The 21,564-nt window shown below is 37.0% G+C and overlaps 1 protein-coding gene across 6 annotated transcripts in view; it reads right to left on the bottom strand.

Annotated features, from left to right (window-relative positions):
- The window catches only part of LOC100032987 (disintegrin and metalloproteinase domain-containing protein 18), a 192,919-nt gene that overhangs the window by 88,627 nt on the left and 82,728 nt on the right, over positions 1-21,564 (bottom strand). For all 6 annotated transcript variants that reach the window (XM_007476372.3, XM_007476376.3, XM_007476373.3 and 3 more), the window contains one exon: positions 13,365-13,548. In XM_007476372.3, the coding sequence (XP_007476434.2) occupies positions 13,365-13,548 (184 nt within the window). The remainder of the gene's footprint in view (positions 1-13,364; positions 13,549-21,564) is intronic.

The raw sequence follows: 21,564 nt of genomic DNA, 5'->3' as shown, positions 1-21,564 counted from the left end.
TTTAGGGCAGAAAACTTCTTGCTAAACAATGAAAGTACCTGAAAACCATACTTATAAAGGAAAGGAGTTCTTTGAGACATGCCTATTTTGGGAATTGATACAATGGGATCCTAAGTGCCTATAAAGGTGGGGCAACTTATAAACTACTTAGACCTAAAAGGTGAAAACTTACTCAGAGGTTTTCTCTTAATGAAATTAGTCGACACAGCAGCATTTTTTTTTCTGACTTACTAAAGAGATTAATCTACTCAGCTGTGAATTCAAAATGGGCTGTCTTTTGGAAAACATCTACAGTGATTGGTAGATGAAAGAACTTAGGGGAGGTGACATAGGAGATTTTGCCCTTAAAAATAACAGCTCAGAGAAGAGCTGGAGGTCATTCTGAAACATTCAGATTGAGGAAGTCATTCTGAAACATTTAGATTGAGGAGGTCATTCTGAAACATTCAGATTGAGGAAGGACTGATTCTGAAACATTCAGATGGAGGAGGGAGCTGGTGAAAGCAGCTGACATGATGCTGCCCCGGTGTCACTAGAATCCTTGCTTAGGCAGACCTTGTGGTGAGTGTTAAAGGACTGACTGACTGATCTCTCACTCTTAAGACTCAGGTCTAGGCCATGTTGGCTTAAGGCCTTTCATACTTATTTCCTTTTTCTCTCTATTTCTCTTTTCTTTAATTCCACATTTGTATTAATTAAAATCTCTATAAAACCCAGTTGACTTGGGTATTTGAATAATTGGGAATATTTCCCTGGCGACCACCTTATATTTGATTTAAAAACCAAGACACTGTAGTGAAACATATTTTCTGCAGTCAAATTTACTCACCCTCTCTTATATCTATAATAATTTATATCTTCTATCATTTTAATCACTACAGTTTATGGGCTTCACTATTTTAAATCTCACAACTGGCTAAGGGAAGAAGGTAGCAGGAGGGGAGGAAAAGAACATGATTCATGTAACTATGGAAAAATATTCTAAATTTATTAAATAAACTTTAAAAAACTTCCTTTGACCTTACCACCTCAGATAGGTATCATCATCCTGTATCTACTCTCACCTCAGCTAAATTCCTTGAAAAAAATTGTTTATACTTCACTTCATCTTCACTAATTTTTTAAATTTTATTTTCCCAATTAAATGTAATAAAAATTCTCAATGTCTTCTGTGAATCTTAAAATTTCTCAGACTTGTGAATTTTAAAAATTCTCAGACTCTACCTTAGAACATTTTGTTAAGACCATTCCCTATTTTAAACAATGAAGGTACTTGATCAGGAATGTGAGAACTCTAACATTGCTCCACCCATACTTAAGCATACTTTAGGGGAAGATAAAATTGTAAACTCCTTACTGAACAATGAAAAGATCTTAACTCATACTTATAGTGAGGCAAGAGCCCTTAAGCTAAGTCTATTTTTAGATCTAATACTCTTTTAACTGTAACAGTTTATGGCAGACCACGAAGTTGGTGAAAAAACCCTCAAAAATTTCTCTGAAATCTCTTTCCTTTCTCTTTTTATTACTTGCTCTATCAGTCAGTCTTTTAAACGTGCTAACTTGGCTTCAGAACACAGCTGCAAGAGCAGGTGAGTAAAAAAATTTTGATTTCTCCTTAAATTAAATAGAATACAGCTGTTTTAAATTTTAGCAACAGGGCTCTAAGGTCCTGGCTAGGAGAGCTGTTTCTAAATATCCTTTCCTTTAGGGAACAACTGCCTAAATTAGGATTAAGGAAAACCTGGGGAAAGTTTTGGCCTTGTCCTGCTCTCCATGTGTTTACTTTAGAAATATGTGGATACAGCCAGTTTACAATGAACTTAACAACTGGCTATTCAGCTCCATGACCAACCTTGTAAAATTGGCATTCGTTGCCTCTCTGAAATGTCTCATACCATGGGGCTTATGGCAAAGTATAATTGACACGCTACTCCCCCTTGGGATTTTGATTGTTATAGCTATAATATTGTATTTCCTTACAAAACCCACTTCTCAGTCAAACCAACCAAGTGTTCGTTCTACTACTCAACAAAATGCAGAAATAAATATTCGGCTTGAGCTTATAGAGGAAAGTCATGGAGAGATTGTAGCTTTTATGAGAAGCATTAAAAGAGAATTAAGAACATTATCAGAATCTCCGTCCTACCCTGCTCTGGACACTAACCCTCCTAGCCAACCCACTGCTCACCCTGCCAACTCAGCATTAGAACCCTCTGCTCTTAACCAACCCACCCCTTCCGCTACCCCCTTGGTCTCAGAAAATCCTACTTCTAACCACCCCACTCCTCCCAATGCCCATGCTTGTGATCCCACACCTTCCACTCTTAAATTCACAACCTGCCCATGCTTCCAATCCCACACCCTCCACCCTGAGTTCACACCTCACCCATACTTCCGATCCTAATGCCTCCACTTCACACCCTACTCATTCCTCCAACCCTAACACCTCTGCATCTTTCCCCCCAGCTAATGACCCTTCTTCCTTTGCCCCTCCTTCCCACCCTGCCCAACTCAATTCCCATACCCTTCCTACCTCTGATCTTTCTGGCACTATGGGACAACAACAAACCCTCTCCCTCAGTGTGCCCAATCCTTCTCTTTCTCATACCTACCACATTGAGAATGGAGCAAGAAGCCTAGAAACAGGAGTAGGAGTACCAAATAATTCAGATAGATTATTTCCTTTAAGGGAAGTATCCACTTTTAATAAAAATGGAAATTTGCTATCTGTAAGACATAATACACCATTTAGCCCTGAAGAGTTAATTAAATTTTTTTCCAATTTAAACATTATTTTATTTGGTCATTTTCAAACAATATTCCTTGGAAACAAAGATCCTTTTCTTATCTTCCCCCCTCCTCCCACCGCCCCTCCCCTAGCCAACGCACAATTCCACTGGGTATCACATGTGTCCTTGATTCAAACCCATTTCCATGTTGTTGGTATTTGTATTAGGCTGTTCATTTAGAGTCTCTCCTCATTCATGTCCCTTCCACCCCTGAAGTCAAGCAGTTGCTTATCTTCGGTGTTTTTACTCCCACAGTTTGTCCTTTGCTTGTGGATGGTGATTTTTTCTCCTGGATCCCTGCAGAATGTTCAGGAATGTTGTATTGACACTAATGGAGAAGTCCATTACATTCTCTTGTACCACAGTGTATCAATCTCTGTGTAAAATGTTTTCCTTGTTCTATTCCTCTTGCTCTGCATCACTTCCTGGAAGTTCTTCCAGTCTCCATGGAATTCCTCCACTTTATTATTCCTTTTAGCACAATAGTATTCCATCACCAACATATACCACCAATTTGTTCAGCCATTCCCCAATTGAAGGACATCCCCTCATTTTCCAATTTTTAGCCACCACAAAGAGAGCAGTTATGAATATTCTTGTACAAGTCTTTTTCCTTATTATCTCTTTGGGGTACAAACCCAGCAGTGCTATGTAGATTTAAATAAATTTAAGGAAGATCTTCCATCATTTGAGGAAGAACCAATATTAATTATAAAAAAATTAGAGAAAATATTCAGAACTTTTGACCCCACTTGGATGGATTTTGAGAATTTGTTAGAGACATTTTTAACAAAAAGAGAAGAAAATAATATCATCTCTCTGGCTAATCAGAAACAAGGTAGGAAAGGACATTATTGGACAACTGAAGATCCACATAGGAACCCCAATGTTGAATTAGATCACACAAAACTAAACCAGGCCAGAGAAGCATTATTGACAGCCATGAGAGCTTGCACTGATAGACCTGAAAAATGGTCAAAATTTGAAAGAACCCGACAAGAAATTGATGAAACACCCTCCCAGTTTATGGACAGACTTATTGACGTAGGAAATACATATATGGACCTTGATTTATCCAGAGAAAGGGACATTAGGCAAATACATTGGCAATTCATTGAGAACTGTTGTTCAGTGGTAAAAGACTACTTTAAAACTATCTGTCCTAATTGGGACTCTATGGACCTCGAAGAATTGAGGAAAGTAGCAACATATGTTTATAAGGGTTGTGTAAAAAGACCTAAGGAACATAATACGTTAATGGAAGACTTAAAGAAAGAAATTGAAATGTTAAAGAGACAACTGAAAAATAAAGGAGAGACTATAGCCCCTTTGTGGGAATTCACAAATAAATCAGTAACCTGCCACTTCTGTGAGAAGAAGGGTCACAAAATGATAGAATGTAGAACTTTTCTCAAGATTATTGGAAGGAATATACAGTTTAATAACAACTTTAGAAATAATAACTAAGGAAATGATGATAATGGTCATAGAACCCAGAATTTTAGAAATTTTAGAAATTATAACAATGACTATAGAAATAACTATAATGTCTATAGAAATAAGAACTTTAGAAACCAAAATTATAGAAATAGGAATTGGGAAAATGATGACAATGCTCCAAATGAAGAAAATTATAACACCCAATAACAATATATAAAAAATGGTGCTTGTCCAAAAAATACTCGAGGTGCTAATGCCCCTCAGGGAGGTGCCCTTCAGGAGGGTGCCCAAGGAATGTCCCAAACACAATGAAGGTGTCTTGGGGGGGGGGCTGGGGCACAGGAATCAGAGGATATAACCTTTGATTTTCAGGAACCTGATGTCCTACACTACGTGTTGTTCCTATCCACTGCCCTCCTCATACTAATGAACCCCATGTTACCTTAAAGGTGGGTAACACTTATTGTGATTGTCTAATAGACACTGTAGCTACCAGGTCTGTATTGAAGAATGTACCTGATTTAAATTGTTATTCCGTTGATTCACAAAGTGTAGGGGGAGTATCAGGAATACTCCAAAGAGTTAAAAAACTTCCCCCTAGAATTGTGTCTGTAGGACCCCTAGAGGTACAACATTCCTTTCTTTTGATGCCTGACTCCCCTTTAAATTTGCTTGGGAGAGACCTTCTATGCAAACTCAGATCCACAATAACTTGCTTCCCACATGGTTCCTTATCAGTAGAAATACTGGAGGAATCTTTAAATTTACTACATGTACTTCTCTCAGAGAGCCAGGAGGCAAAAGAGCCTCCCACTTTTGAAATATCTGAGGATATACTGGAGTCTCTTTGGCCACATCTTCTTCCGATGTAGGCTTACTTAAATCTACTGTTCTGTGCAGATAAAAACTAAATCTAGCCCACCTCTTTCCATTCCACAGTATCCCCTCTCAAAAGAGGCAATTGAGGGTATTACACCAGTAATTAACTCATTAATTGATCAGGGAATAATAATCCCTTATAAATCTGAATCCAACATTCCTTGCTATGGGGAAATTACAAAACCCCTTATAGCACTAAGAAAAGATTCGTTCCCTGAACCCCTCAAATTAGAGCCTGAACACTTGTCAGCTCTATCAGAGCTAAAAAAGGCTATCATGTCTGCCCCTGCTCTAGGCATCCCAGATTACAACAAGCCATTTACTTTGTATGTACGTGAGCAAAGAGGAGTAGCTTCAGGTGTTTTAACTCAGACTTTGGGACCTTCTCAGCACCCAATTGCTTATTATTCTGCTCAACTGGACCCAGTAGCATCAGGAGCAACACCATGTCTTAGAGGAGTAGCTGCTATAGCCTTACTAGTGACAAAAACTGTTGATCTAGTATTGGGATGTCCATTAACAATTATGTGCATGTGCTCACATGAGGCAGAAGCATTGTTGCTAAAGCATAGAACACAGGCATTCTCAGATAAGAGAATTACAAGGTATGAAATAACCTTGTTAAATAGTGAAAATATTACCTTAAAATGCTGTACTACTCTTAACCCTGCCACCTTGCTTCCAGATTTACCTACTACAGGAGAACCATTACACAATTGTGAAGCCTTAGTGTCCATGGCAGAAAAGCCTCCAGATAATCTCTTGGACACTCCCTTAGACAATCCAGATCTGATCTTATTTACTGATGGTTCCTCTTTTATGAGGGATGGCATATGCTACACTGGAGTTGCTGTAGCCTCAGAATTTGCCACTGAGTGGTCAGCTTCACTACCCTCTAATATTAGCACTAAAGGGGCAGAACTCATAGCTCTGAAACATAGCTGTATAATTGCCAAGGATAAAAAGGCAGCAATTTAAATGGATTCTAGATATGCTTTTGGCATTTGTCACTCAGTCTGGATGATATGTCTCCAGAGAGGATTTTTAACCTCAGCTAGAAAATCTATAGCTAATGCAGAAATTATTAATGAAGTTCTTTCTGCTCTCTAGCTGCCTGAAGCCCTAGCTGTAGTTCATTGCTCTGCCCATACAGGTGGCACTGATCCTGTCTCTATAGGAAATGATTGAGCAGATGCCGCTGCAAAGCTAGCAGCCATAGAAGGGCCTGAATTAATTTTAACATTAACAACAACTGTCTTAAATTTATCACTTTCCTAAAATGAAAAGGAAGTGGAAAAATGGAAGCAAAAATTCAAAGTAAAACATTAATGGAGTATGGATGTCATCTGAAGGAAAACCCCTGCTCCCTAGAAGATTCTATCACCAAATTTGACAATCTATTCATAAAAATGGTCACTTTGGCACCCAGTGCATTGTGGACTCTGTCAAGAGAGTATGGATAGCCCCTGGTATAACCACTATAACCTCTAAAGTGTGTTCAGCCTTCTCTATCTGCCAAGCATATAACCAGCATTCATTCAGTGGAAAAACCTTTGGTGGACGTCCTCTGGCTTACACACCTTTTGAACATCTACAGATAGATTTCATAACAATGCCAAAGGCTGGATGTTATAAATTTTGTCTAGTCATTGTAGATCAACTGACCAGATGGCTGGAAGCATTTCCTGTGACCTGAGCTACAGCGGATTTTGTTGCTAAGGTACTTTTAAAAGAAATTATTCCTTGCTTTGGACTGCCAGCATGTATTGATTCAGATAGAGGAAGTCATTTTACTGATTCTGTCCTAAACCAGATATATTCTTGCTTGGGGATAACTCCCAAATTCCATGTTCCATATCATCCCCAGAGCTCAGGCCAAGTTGAGAGGATGAACAAAGAACTTAAAACTATGATTGGAAAATTATGCACTAAGACACATTTAAAATGGCCTGAAATTCTCCCTCTGGTCCTATTTTATCTCAGAAGCAGTCCTAATGGAAACCTACACATCTCACCATGTGAGATGCTTTTTGGACATCTGCCTATACAGGCTAAACCTTTTCCCCCTGCATATACATCACCATTAGGGGGAGATACTACTATTGCTTCCTATATACAGGAATTACAGCACAAACTACATGAACTTTATGAATCCGGAGCTGCAGTACAAGCCGGACCACTAGATTTTTCTCTTCATGACCTGAACCCAGGAGACAAGGTATACATTAAGAATTTCAATGTACTGGAGCAACTTAGCCTTCATGGGAAGGACCATTCCAAATATTGTTAACTACTCCAACATCTATAAAGGTTGGAGAGAAGTGGATTCATTGCTCACATGTGAAGAAAGCATCTTCTGTTGAGACTGATTGACTGTATCCTATCATATGCATTGGAAGATAAGAATCCATAGACAAGTGGATGCTGTTTTTCAAGAACACATTGGATTCCTGATTTTTCCCCTTATTTTTTATTACTTTCCTTTCATTTTTGATTAGAATATTTGATTTTTTTCTGTTTTTCTCATTTCTTGTACTAAAGGTACATATAATTAATATTTTTTGCAGTAATAAAAGTTTAATACATATATATATATATATATATAGTCTTGCTATAATATCAATGCATACCCAAAAGCTTTAAACTATGGGAACCTGCAATTTATTGATAAAATATTATGAGCCTATTATTAATGATTGTGTCTGAATCTAGAAAATGGGGAAAAAAAACAAGGAGCACAAACTTAACCTGAATAGTGCCAAAAAGAGCACACAGATCAAAATGAAACCAATCCATGTGGGATTGATGAACTTCTACGTCAATATGAAAGGAGCTGAAATTAGTGTGAGACTCGAGGTTGCGACACTTGACATATGTTAAGTTATAGGACTTCCTTGTATCTACACTCTTTGTGAAGTACTCAGACAAGTACAAAATTTGACTATTATGCTGGCTCCCTATATCCCTGAGAATGTCAAAAATCAGACGAGGGAATGACACTTCCCTATCAAAATAGAATTCTAGTTCCTCTTTCCTTCTTATACTATGGCAACTTCTTGTAGTCTTGGCTGCAAATGGGTAAGTGTCATATTACTGCATTCTGTCCTACAGACTTGTGGGATAGAAATTACTTTAAACTGGACCTATACAAGGGCCTATTTTGAATATTTTTCCTTATGTTTTTTGTGGTTTTTCTCTTTTTTTGATAATTGACTCATACACCCCCATAACTCAACATTGCATCCTGAGCTGAACTGGATGTTTTTTTAACACCTACTTCGGGGGGGGGGGTTGTATTTTAATTTAAAATCCAATATTTTTGATTTTTTGTTTGAGATTGTATTTTTATTTTAAAAATCCAAGATTTTGATTTTTTGTTTGAGAAAAGATCTTCAAGGAAAAAGCTTGCTAACTCCTAAATCCAAAGAATGAACTGTTGCAGAAAGATACTAGAAAACCTACACTACAGCAAGAAGATCAAGAATGAACTTTGGGTGTGGTTGTTTGAACTGAAGTTTGATTGAACACTTATTGTAAATGTACATTTTATGCCAAAAGGGACTGCCCCTGATTTGGCTTTCTGTCAATGCACCTAGCAAAACATTGGTTTTGCTTTCTTTCTTTTCTATTCCTCCCTAACTACCCTAATTTCCTCCTAGAAAATTGAATATTGTATGCATGTGTAGTTAGAAGTGCATTTAGGACTACAAGATGATTATGTTAACTGATCAATGGGGAGACTAGTCTCCCAATTATCATCAGGGGGGATTGCGAATCTTAAAATTTCTCAGACTTGTGAATTTTAAAAATTCTCAGACTCTACCTTAGAACATTTGGTTAAGACCATTCCCCATTTTAAACAATGAAGGTACTTGATCAGGAATGTGAGAACTCTAACATTGCTCCACCCATACTTAAGCATACTTTAGGTGAAGATAAAGTTGTAAACTCCTTACTGAACAATGAAAAGTACTTAACTCATACTTATAATGAGGCAAAAGCCCTTAAACTAAGTCTATTTCTAGATCTAATACAAAAAGGTGCTAAGTACCTATGAAGGTCAGGCAATGAAGGTCAGGCAACTTGCAAACTTGCAAGGGACAAGCTTAACAAAAGAGGTGTGAACTTACTCAGAAGTTTTAGCCTACCCAGAGAAGTTGAGAACTAAAGAAGATGTGAATTAAGAATGGTCAGTCCTGTGAAAACGTCTACTGTGAATGGTAGATGTGAGAACTTAGGGGAGGTGACATAGGAGAAAATTCTCTTTAAAAGGAGGTCAGAAAGGCCTCTGAGAGTCAGCTTGCCAAAGCTGAATTGGAGGGCTCGGTGGCTGAACTTAGTGGAGCTGAGGAGCTAAACTGAAGGGTCTCTCTGAACATTAGAATCTTGCTTGGGACAAATCTTGTGGTGAGTGAATTAAAGACTGACTGATCTTTCTCTTAAGGCTTAAGCCTAGGCTAGCCTAGGCTGGCCTAGTCTTTTTCTCATTATTTCCTCTTACTCTCTCTCTCCCTTTCATTAATTCCTTAATTTGTATTAATTAAAATCTCCATAAAACCCAACTGACTTGGGTATTTCATATTTGGGAATTTTTTCACATGGTGAGCACTTTATTTTTAATATAAAATCAAGACATTCTCTTGAAACCATATTTTCGCGGTCCCACTTCCTTTTCACTTACTTTATTGTAAGTCATCTTTCTGTCATCTCTTTTTCAATCTCAAAATTTAATTGTTCCCTTTGAAGTTACCAAAGGTTTATTAATTACCAAATCTAGTGGCTTTATCTTTTTCTTTATCCTTCTTTACCATTCTTTAGCATATCGTAGTATTGAGTCTTCTTTACATTTTTATAACTCTGGCCTCTCTACTCTCCTACCTATCAGGCTATTTATTTTCCATCTCTCTTTTGGTAGATCTTTGCCCAGTTATGTCCACTAATTTTCTCTGAACTGAGTTTTCTCCTTTCTCCTTATATTATATTGGTGATCTCCTCAGTTCCCATAAGTTCAGATATCATCTATGAAAATTATTTCTATCTTCTCCAACCTTCTCTTCTTCCAAACTTTCCTACTAGCCTCAATGTCATCCCCACCTCCTCACTTTCACACATCTCATATACAATTGAGTTATCAAATTTTATCATTTCTACCTCCACAACATATACCATATTAGCCCCTTTCCTCTATCCACACAGTCACCACAATAGGTCAGTTCCTCACCTTTTCTCCCCTGGACTATTTCAATAGCTTTCCAAATGGTGTTCCTGCTTCAAGTCTCCCTCTCCACTCTCCTCATCCATTCTCTACTCAGCCGCTAAAGTGATTCTGAGGTTTCCTCTTCTCTCCCCCTAAGCTCACAACCTATAGATGCTTTCAGCCACTCTCCTCCTTCACCCTGTCTCACATAATAAGATGACTTTTATCCTTGCCAGGGAAAACACCTTTGCTTGCACAAATGATCCCATTTCATCTCTTTTCCCCAGAATATTGTATCCTTTATCATCTCCATTCTCACTTATTTTCAGTCTCTCCCTGTTCAACAGTTTCTTCCCTAGTGCCTACAAACAAGTCCATTATCTCCCCCATTCCCAGAAAACCCTCACTTTATCCATCCATTTGTGCTAATTGTCATCTGATTCTCTCCATTTTTTGGACTAAATTCATTAAGGACAGTCATCTACAATAATTTCCTCCATTTCCTTTCCTTTCATTCTCTTCTTAACTCTCTACAAGTGAATTACAACCTTATTATTAAACTGAAAAATGCTTCCCTCTATGATACTATTGATCTCTTAATTGGCAAATATAATCATCTTTTCTTAATTCTCATCCTTCTTGAACTTTTTGCAGCCTCTGACACACTCTTCTCCTTGATAATCTCACCTCCAGGTTTTTGGAACATAACTTCCTGCTGGTTCTCCTCCTACCTACCTGACCATTCCTTCTCATTCTCCATTGCTGGATCTTCATCAAAGTCATACCCATTAATCATAAGTGATCTACAGAGCTCTGCCTAGGATCTTTGTATGTTCTTTTCCTAATTTTCACTTGTTTATCTCATCACTTCCCATGAGTTCATCCTCCCAAGGTGACTGATTAATTTTTATTGGTTGCTTAACCTTGAGGATCATCAAAATGTCCTTAGGTGTGACCAATATGAGAAAGGTTTGTTTGTTGACCCACAAGTCTCATACTCACACAGTAGAGACTCTTTATACCTGTAGCTTTGAAGGATACATGATTGAGGTGTTTACAGTCCTGTTTCCCTTTCCTTCTATCAAGCTGACTATACAATACTTGTCTCTTATAGTCTCCTTTACAAAAATGCCCTATTGGAGAAGATAGAAGGTGACATAGATCAGGTGAGTCAAATTCCAACCCCCACCTGAACCACTAACTCCCTTTCAGACTCCAATGGAAACAGCCCAGGACCTTGACCCCAGGAGTCTACCAAGACTAATAGCTCTGTTTCCAGTATAAACTTGCCACAGCCATCAATAAGGAGCGTAATTCTCTGAGGAGATAACTTTCTTTAACATCAACAACAACCACTGACCAAATACCAAGATGAGCTTGCATGCCCCAAAGCCCTGGCAATGGTAGTGCCTACCCTCTAGACTACAAGTCCTGCTTCTAGCCCAGTCCTTACATCCCATAAAGTAACACTTGTATCAATGTATCTTCACAGGTGCTTCTGAAGGTCCTAAAACCACTACTTCCTCAGCAACTTAAAGAACTACTGAAAGCCCAGAAAAGAAATACTTAACATCAAAGACTGGCACCTTCTTTTTCACTTTGCATTATTTCATAAATATATTTTTTTATATTCCACATACTTGTTCATCTTAACTGCATTATTAATAGATCATTACTTAGGATCACAGATTCATAGGAACATGGGTTTGTAACTGAAAGGGATTTTATGCTAATGCTATCAATTCCAACCACCTCATTGTACAGGTAAGGACCCTGAAGATCCAAGAGGTGATCACATAAGTAAGAAATTCCTGAGAGAAAACTGAACAAATTTAATTCCTCTAACTCCAGAATGCTGTATGACATGGCTATCTCTCCACTTATTACTGGACATTTAGATTTTTTCTAGTTTTTGTAATTGCAAACAATGCTACTACCAATATCTCTGAAAAGTTATTTTGCTTGAGATTAATCTTTCAGGTTACATTTCCAATGATGGAACTACTAAATGCAAGGAAATGTTATTTTTACTCTGTAATGTCATATTACTCTCCCCCAAAATTATTTATGATTCCATCACCAGTGAATGAATAGAACTTTCTCTACAATACTATTAGCATTTAGTTTCATTGTCCTTAATTATGTTTTTTGCCAATTTGGTAGGAATGAAGTGGTATCTTAGTTTTAAACAGATTAAGCACTTTTCACATAAATATAAACAATTTGTTTATGTAGGTATCCCTTCTATATTGTAGGGGTTAGGGCTACAGCACCCTTACCATCCTGAAAATCCATTAAAAATTTTTGATCTTCCCTTCATACTAAAGAAAGTTTGAAATTTTTCTTTTATGGGGTATTTATACTAAAGGAAATTATGTTCATTTATGGTGTTAAAAGATAAAACATGTTGATATTATATAATACTATACATATATTTTACATATCTATTGAATTTCTTAATTTTGTCTGTGTTGTCTGCTGGCCTTCTTGTGTCATCTATGGCTTCCACAAAACTCCAAATTATTCCCATTTAATTTCTTATGCAAACTTGAGATATATTGGCACTGCGATGGATAAAATCACAATGTGGAAAGAATACCAGTATTTAACAATTCCTTCTATATTTTACATGGCAAATTTTTATGTCATGTTTGCCATAAGTATTTATCACAATTTGTCCATTTTCTTGTAAATATTTGCCTTGGTTTACAAAAATGTTTTATCTCAATGTAGATGAGTACATCTATCTTGTCCCTCATAATTCCACCTAGTTTTTGAACAGGAAAAAAAATCATCTTCCCACCACAACTGTCACAAATGATTTTTTATTTCATCTTTTTTATAATTCAGTTTAAGAATATTTAATTCTCTCATCCAGTTGGAATTCTCTGAAATTTTTGGTGTGAGATGTGAATATATGCTCATTTCTTAAGTGTATACACTTTAATTTTCCAACTTAAAAGAAATGGACTAATTTCTTATTCCCTCTATTTCACATACATATGAGAAACACAAATATAAATCATTTCACTAAGTTTCCATTATTTACTACAAACCTTTTCTGATCCACAATCACACTCTTCATCCCCTTCCACAAAGCCATCTCCACATATTGCTGTTGCTCTGTAAACTGGTTTCACATATGGTTGATTTTGAAGACAGTCAACTTCGGGCTTTGAAATGAACTTTTTAAAGTCATTCAGACTGCAACTGCTAAAAACCTTTACTCCGCTGGATTCCCTAAAATTAAAGTATATTCCTCAAGTAAACAAGTATTATCTTAACACAAAAAAAATACTTACCTGAAAATGTCTGACATATGACAATGCTTACTGAAAGATGACTTAAATAACAATATTATCTTTCACTGAAAGGGGGAAAAAACCCCTGAAATGACTTTTCATAGTTAATATCAAATTCAAATTTGCTTCAACTTTCTCCAAGAAATTTCTCAAGAAATATATTATATTATTAAATCACTAGGGTATAGATTGTAATTCATCTTTACTTGTAAAGATCAGACTTATTTTCTGCTACTTTGTCTTCTACCTAAACAGACAACTTGAAGCTCTATAGTTTTCTCCTAAAACACCTAAATAATATTTGAATGTCACATGTTTCTCATTTAATTTACCTTTCATTTGTACAAGTTTTAGTAATGCCAACAAAAAATACATATCTCACATAAACATGTCTTCCCACCTTTAATATCTGTCCAGGTTTGATATCACCTTTAAATCAAAATTCCAAGATGAAAGATGTCCTTTAATTCAGAAATGTAGACATCACATTATTTCATGGTAAAGACAGAAAATCTTTCTGTATGTGTGCTATAATGACAGTGAAATCACAATATTATAATCTCTTAGAGCTAAAAGCATTTATGTACTTGTTTAACCCCTTATACCTCATAGAGGGGGAATCTGGGACCTAGAAAGGTTAACCAACTTGTCTAAGGTAACACAGTTAAGTGGTAACAGCATGATCCCATCTCTGGCACTGTGTTGATGTAGAATCTGGAACCCTAAAGACTACATTTCTCACAATCCCCTTTTCCTTTTCCAGTATGTACATCTCCATATGTGGAGGGAGTTTTGAGTTTCTGTTTCTACCCACGGGGTCTCAGGTTCCATGGTGGAAGAGGTAGGAGCAGCTTTTGGTTTTTGCTAGCCTTACTACCTTATACTTCAGGATAAATATTTAATAAATATTATTAAATATAATACTTGGAGTACTGGATATTAATTTTCAAGCCTCTGGAAGCTGTGAGTATTTGAGTATTTTATACCCCAGCTGCCCTGCCACACCCAGCTGCCTTAATTTAGGGGACTTGGTAGAGAAGCCTCCCTGCCCATGGCCTGGAGAGCAATCCAATCAGCCTGATTGCCCATTCCTGCCCGCAGCTTGGCCACAGCTAAGCAGCAGGCTCCCTGCTGCCTCAAACTACTACCTCAGCCACAGCACCCCTGACCTACCTCAGTACTGAAGCCTAGTCTCACCTGGCTTGGCTTCTCCTACCTGCTGCCCAAAGCTTCTGTTGTTTTTTTTTTCCTTAGCCAGAGCTAGTTCCAGCCTGGCCCCACCCCCCCATCCCCCCCACCCCCCGCATTGCTGCTGCTTCTGCCACTTCTGATGCTGCTTCTTCTGCCCTGCCCTAATCTCCGTTCCAGCTGGTGAGTATAAGCTTCCCTTTGCCCAGCCAGCTCCAAGGGAAGCCCCTTTCCCCACTGGACAGCTAATGGCCCCCTAGACTCCACCAGGCTCTTGCCTTGACTGGGAGGGTCCTAGCCCACTTTTTTTAAGCACCCCTAACCCCTCCCAGTTGTAGTGCTGCCTCTTGGTCACTAGAGGTCAATATTGAGCACTGATTGTTTTCTTCTCTTTTCTTCTTCCTTTTCTTATTTTTTCTCTCTTCTCTTTTGTTTTTTCCCCCCTTTCCTGCTTAGCTACAGTGGTTGTTTGCTTCCATTAGATGGCAGCAACAAATAAATAAATTTTTTGAAAATTAAAAATGTTTCCCCTTTCTTTAAAAATAAAAATCCAATAAAATCATAAAAAATTAAATAAGCTGAATACCCTCACCTTCCACCCCTTATAATAACAACTGAAAAATAAAAAAATAAATAAAATATACATTATTTTTTTCCTTTTTTGATCAAAATGCTAAGCAGCATAAATGCTACCATACATGAAAGCCTTTTGCTTTTTGCCAATTAGAAGCATGAAAATTCCAAATTCCCTTCTCCTTATACTCCTAGGACATTTTGTTTTTCTGATCTTCATTCTTAAGACAAAAGATGCCTCTATATGAGAGATTAAAGCAGAAATGCAGACCAAAAGGAAAATACAATCAAAAAATTTCAAACACTTACATGACCTAATGAAAAATACTGATCCCACCTAAAACAAGTCTGAATTTTGCGAGCCTTCTCCTGAACCACAAATAGAAGACAACCCTTTTTCTCCCAAAATGGAGATGAGACACCCCTCTCGTATACATACTCTGCAACATATTTCTCATACTCTGCAACTCCTGGCTGATCTTACCTCCCTTGATCCTTCTTCTAACCTCCCATCCTCTCCTGCCCTTTCTCTCACCCCACAACCAGCCCCTGCTACAAAGGAATGTCATGCTGCTACAATATCTGTTCCTACCAATGTTGCCTTGGCATTCTCACAGTCATTTTCTAAATAATCACAGACATCAAATGACTACTATTAAGTTATTTTCCCCTTAAGGGAAGTGCCCAAAATAGAATGCAATGGGGATGTGGTGACTCTAAGACACGATATTTCTTTTACTCCCCAAGAAATTAGAGAACTGAAATATAATATACTTTCATTTGAATCTGAACCTTTGGTTGTGACAAAGATGATGGCTGATATTTTTTATCAATATAACCCATTTTATAAGGATATTGAGAATTTGCTCATTTTAACAAGGTCTGGGGACATGGTGTACCACACTGCCCAGCTCAGGATCTCAGGACATGGGATTTTAACAGTACCAAGGGCTGGTTGCAATTACATCGTTGTAGGGATGCCATTATAACAGCTATGCAAGAATGCTCTGAGGATATGGAAGCATGGTCAAAATTTGAGAGGCTTAGACAATCAGAAAATGAGACACCCTCACAATTCATGGATAAGCTCATTGAGCTTGGGGGGGTCAATATCTACACCTTGATATTTCTAAAGACAAAGATATTAAGCAAATAAGGAGACATTTTGTCAACAACTCTTGCAAGGTGGTCCAAGATTATTTTAAGATGCATTGCCCATGGTGGCCTCAGATGGACTTTGAAGAGTTGCAAAATACTGCTTCTTATATCTTTAAAGGCCAAAAGGAAAAACAGGAAGAGGCAAATAATTTCATAAAAACCTTGAGAAAACACATCAAATATTTGGAGGAAAAGATTGATAAACAAAACAAAGGGCATGGTGATCAACCAATGGTGCTAGTCCCTCTCCAAGAACCTATCCAAGAACCTATCAGTCTCTTACCTGCCAATTCTGTCATAAGAAAGGCCACATAATGATGAACTGTATGAATTTTCCCAGGGTACTGATGAAATATACCAACTGGAGAAATTCTTATAGGAACAATTACAGGAATGATAATTATAATGGTGATTTCAGGAATCATAATTTTAGGACTGATAACAATCCTAGAGACATAAATCAGGCACCTAACAACTCATACCAAATGACCCCACAGCAGTATATTTTGAGTGGAGCTTGCCCCAGAACCCCCCAGGGAGCTACTGCCTTTCAGGGGGGAACCCAAGGTACTACCCAAAGATTATGAAGATGTAAGGGGGGATTGGGGCACAGGAATCAGAGGATACAACCTTTGATTTTCCAGACCCTGACGTATTTCTGCCCATTGTCCCTATCCACTGCCCCCCGCCCCATACTAATGAGCCCCATGTAGCATTAACGGTTGGTAACACCTATATGGTTGCCTTTTGAACATAAGACAATTACAAACAAAACTGAAAGAACTCCACAACTCTGGAGCTGCTGTTTAAGCAGGCCCCATTGATTTCTCACTTCATGATTTAAACCCAGGTGATACTGTGTTCATAAAGAATTTCAAACATACTGCTTATGATGGATCATTCCAGGTCTTATTAACTATAGCAACAGCCATAAAAATTGATGAGAGGGACTCATGGATTTATTGTAGCCATGTAAAATGGCTACTTCAGTTGTAAACTTCTGTTAATGGTGAATAATTGTTTGCACTGATTTTATTTGACTATTGATTTTGATTGGATTTCTTTATTGCTGGATTTGTACTATTTTGTTGCACTTTATTTGATTGATCCTTGTATTTGCTCAAATTGCCTTGTAGGGCAACACATGTACTACTTCATAGAAGAAAATCTGCATTAGTGACCTATATTGACCTGATGTGCCTTTTGTGCCTTTACTGATTTTTGGTTTTGTTTTTGTATTTTCTTGAATGTATTATTGCTTTGTCTACCTCATTGGCACTGACATTATTTTATCTGCTTTATTTGCACTTACACTGTGGATCATGGTAAGTAAAAGAAGAAATAAATATTATTTTTTTAAAACTAGTCCCTATGCTTTACCTCTGTAATTGTGTAATATACAAAATTTTAACATTTTATTTGTGTCATACACAAATATGTGTATGTGTCATATGTGTCATATAGTATTTGATTTTTTCCTTCTTTTCTCATTTTTTTGCTTTTGAAACACATGTCACTAGCATTGAAAATTGTTTTAACTATTTTTACTTTTTGCAATAGAATAAGCTAAAATATCCATTTACCTAGCACATAAAAAAAACATACCCAAAAAGCTTTGGACTATAGCAACCTGCCACTAGTTATTTAACTATTATGAGACTTTAGCTTGATGACTATGTCTAATCCAAGGACAAAGACCACAAAGGAGCACAGAACTTGACCTGAAAAGTGCCAAACAAGCACAAAAATGTGAAGGAAAGCAAACCAATCCTACAGGGATTGACGACATTCTGCACAAAAAGCACAATGACTTGATCATGCAAGAGACTCAAGGTTGTGGCTATTTAACATGTGTTAAATGCAGGACTTCCTTGTACCACACTCTATATCAAGCCTATGACTTTGTTTGCTCTGGCTCCATTATCCCCCCAAAATGAAGAAAATGGTTGAACTAGGAAACTCTATTTCCCATTTGTCTCGAGATCTAGTCTCTTTTTCTATTTTCTCTCATGATGTGACAACTTACTATAGTCCAGACTGCTAAATTGGGTTAGTGACTAATTGTTGTTGTATGCTTATGGGACATGGATCACTACAAGAACCTGTTGTGAGTTGTGATTTTTTTTCCTTCTTCCCAGAATTTTTTCAAGTTTTCTTTTTATATTTTTTATCTGACTCAGAAGTCTTTTTTTTTAATTTTAATTTCTTTGATTCCTTGATTTTTTTTGATACTTGATTCATATGCCTTATAACTTGACCATGTATGTTCTTGTGTAATTCCTACATGCATCCCTGTATCCTCCTGGGGGGAGGGATGTATTATTATTTTTCTCAGGGGAGACTATGTTATTGTTGTGAACTTTGACTTGCATTTGAGCCAAATTTAGAACAAGAGACTACCTCCCAGAATCTAGAAAGCTCCGTGAATATGCCTGCAGATACCACAAGCTGTCCAGAAGATCCAGAGTGAACTTTGAGATATGGCGAATTTGAACTTTGGAGGGGTTGAATGCTTTTGTTTTTGAATGTACATTCTTATGCCAAAGGGGACTGCCCCCTAATTGGCTTTTTGTCAATGCACCCATTATTGGTTTTATTTCTTTTCAAATTATTGTAATTTCCCTTTAAAAACTGCAATATTTGTATATACCTCTAGTTCAAGTTATATTAGTTATATTTTCATGATCAATTGGGGAGACTGGTCTCCCAAAGGATAACAGGGAGATTGTGTTGATTTAGAATCTTGAACCCTAGAGACTACATTTCCCATAATCCCCTTTTCCTGTTTGTGCATCTCCAAACATGAAGGAAGTTTTGAGTTTCTGTTTCTGCCCACAGGGTCTCAGGTTCCATGGTGGAAAAGAGAGGAGTGGCTTTTGGTTTTTTGCTAGAATTATTTCTTTATACTTCAAGATAAATATTTAATAAGTATTATTAAATATAATACTTGGAGTACTGGATATTAATTTTAATCCTTACAACACTTATTGGCTGTATTAACCTAGGCTTAATACACTTAACCTCTTAGTGCCCCAAGTAACTAAGATTCTTAGTTTTAAAAACTTTTCACTCTTTAGTGACAGAGTGAATCTCTTCATAGGGAATTCCTGTCATCAGTGAAATCATAGGTCCAGTATAAAACATATACACACATACAACCATATTTTGATAGAAAAGCATGAAGTAAATCAACAAAGTATGAAAGTATGGCATGGCTAAATTTAACAATAAAAATGTCTATTATGCTTATAAAATTGTCTTTAAAAAATACTCTGCTTTGCAGAAAAATGATAAAACCACTACTACTTATACAAGAGCAGAGGCAGTTAACTCTGAGAATAACTCCTATATCTTACACCCTTGAATCAATAAGTAATGCAACAAATATACAGTAAAGAAAATGCAGCAATTAAGAAAAAAACAAAATATCTCCACAATGTAAACCTTCTGCAATAATAAGGGGTGAAGAAAATACACCTCAACTTCCATGCTGCCCACACTCCCTTCTTCACAGGCACCTAGACTAAGCCTCTACATTACCATCCACCCCTTACCTACATTTGTGAGGAAAGAAGAGCCTTGAAATCATCTAGCTCTACAGCAAATGAGGTCAAAAAACTAAATGAGAAGGGAAGTATTCAAAAGCACACAGTTGATCCTTGGTACCATTAATTTTGATGCTCCTTGCAACAATGCAGAGCACAATCCTTTCATGTATGCCCCTCCTAACCAACTGTTGCCAATGTCCTCCCAAAGGGGCCCTTTCCCACTTTTTCCTGATGCCATAAGGAGATTAGAGGAACCTTCAGACTGTCTATCTGCCATTCCTCACAACTGCCACATGACCACTAGGTCTTTCCAATTAAGTATTTTCTTGATGCTATCTTTTGCTCTGTTTTATCTCTGAAGTTACTAATTTTTGCTATGTTGTGGTCTGCTCATACACATGCACACTATGTACTTCCCCATTGCCTTGTGTCATATTCATCTGTCAATTCTTTAGAGCACATTATGTTCCATATGTCTGTCATAAAGCCATACTGGTATAATAGTTGTACTAAATAGGTGGGCCTTTGTTTCTGGGAGAAGGTTATGATCAATGCGGGAACTTAACAGTTTTCTGAAGGCAATCCAGCCTACCCTCCTCAACTTGTTTAACTCTTGGCCCAACTCATTGTTCATTTTTATTGATTGTCATATATGACATATTTTTTATATATTTGTACTATACCAATACTAAGTATTGATTCCAAGGCAGAAGAACTGTAAGGATTAGGCAATTGGGGATAAGTAACTTGCCTAAAATCACACAGCTAGGAATACTGTCTGAGGCCAGATTTGTGAAGGTTTTTATATAGGTGAGAAAATAAATATGCAGGTCAGTTATTAATACTCTCAATTGCTTTCTCTCAATATTGAGGTACAAGATTTTTTCCCACAATTTAGTATCTTCACCTCCTTTTGATTTAGTTTCCTTTCATCAGATCTTTAACACAGATCTCCTCTATGTATATATGATCCAATATGGAAGCTTTTTCTACTTTTATTTACATTATTAATATTTCTACCTCCCTATAAAAGTATATTTAGGACTAAGAAAATAAAGTTTAAGTGTGATGGTTCTGCTGTCCTTGATGGTAAATTATTTGCAATAAAAAAATCCTTGCATAGCTTTTCCATTTTTCTTCTGTTTGTTATCCTTCAACTTAAATTTTTAAATGCCCTCAGGATGACTTTGATCAACTTGATCTTTTATGAGGGTCACTTTAAGCTGATTTTACCCATAATTGCCTTTCTGTGCTTTATGATGTGACACTACTCATGATAATCCATTATCCTTCCTTGGAAGATTTAATAAATAGAAGTTACATTTTAAATGAGCATTACATTTGACTGCTACCTCTTTCCACCTGGTAACCCATGTCTTTGTTAAGTCATTTTTAGTCCTCTTCTTATGGCAATGATATATATTGATTATTCCTCCTGTATAATACTGTACCTGATATCAATGTCAATCTTGCTGTCTATTATCCAG

Source organism: Monodelphis domestica, chromosome 1, assembly GCF_027887165.1.
Source record: "Monodelphis domestica isolate mMonDom1 chromosome 1, mMonDom1.pri, whole genome shotgun sequence".
Classification (NCBI taxonomy): domain Eukaryota; kingdom Metazoa; phylum Chordata; class Mammalia; order Didelphimorphia; family Didelphidae; genus Monodelphis; species Monodelphis domestica.
This window is presented reverse-complemented; position numbering and strand designations above follow the sequence as displayed.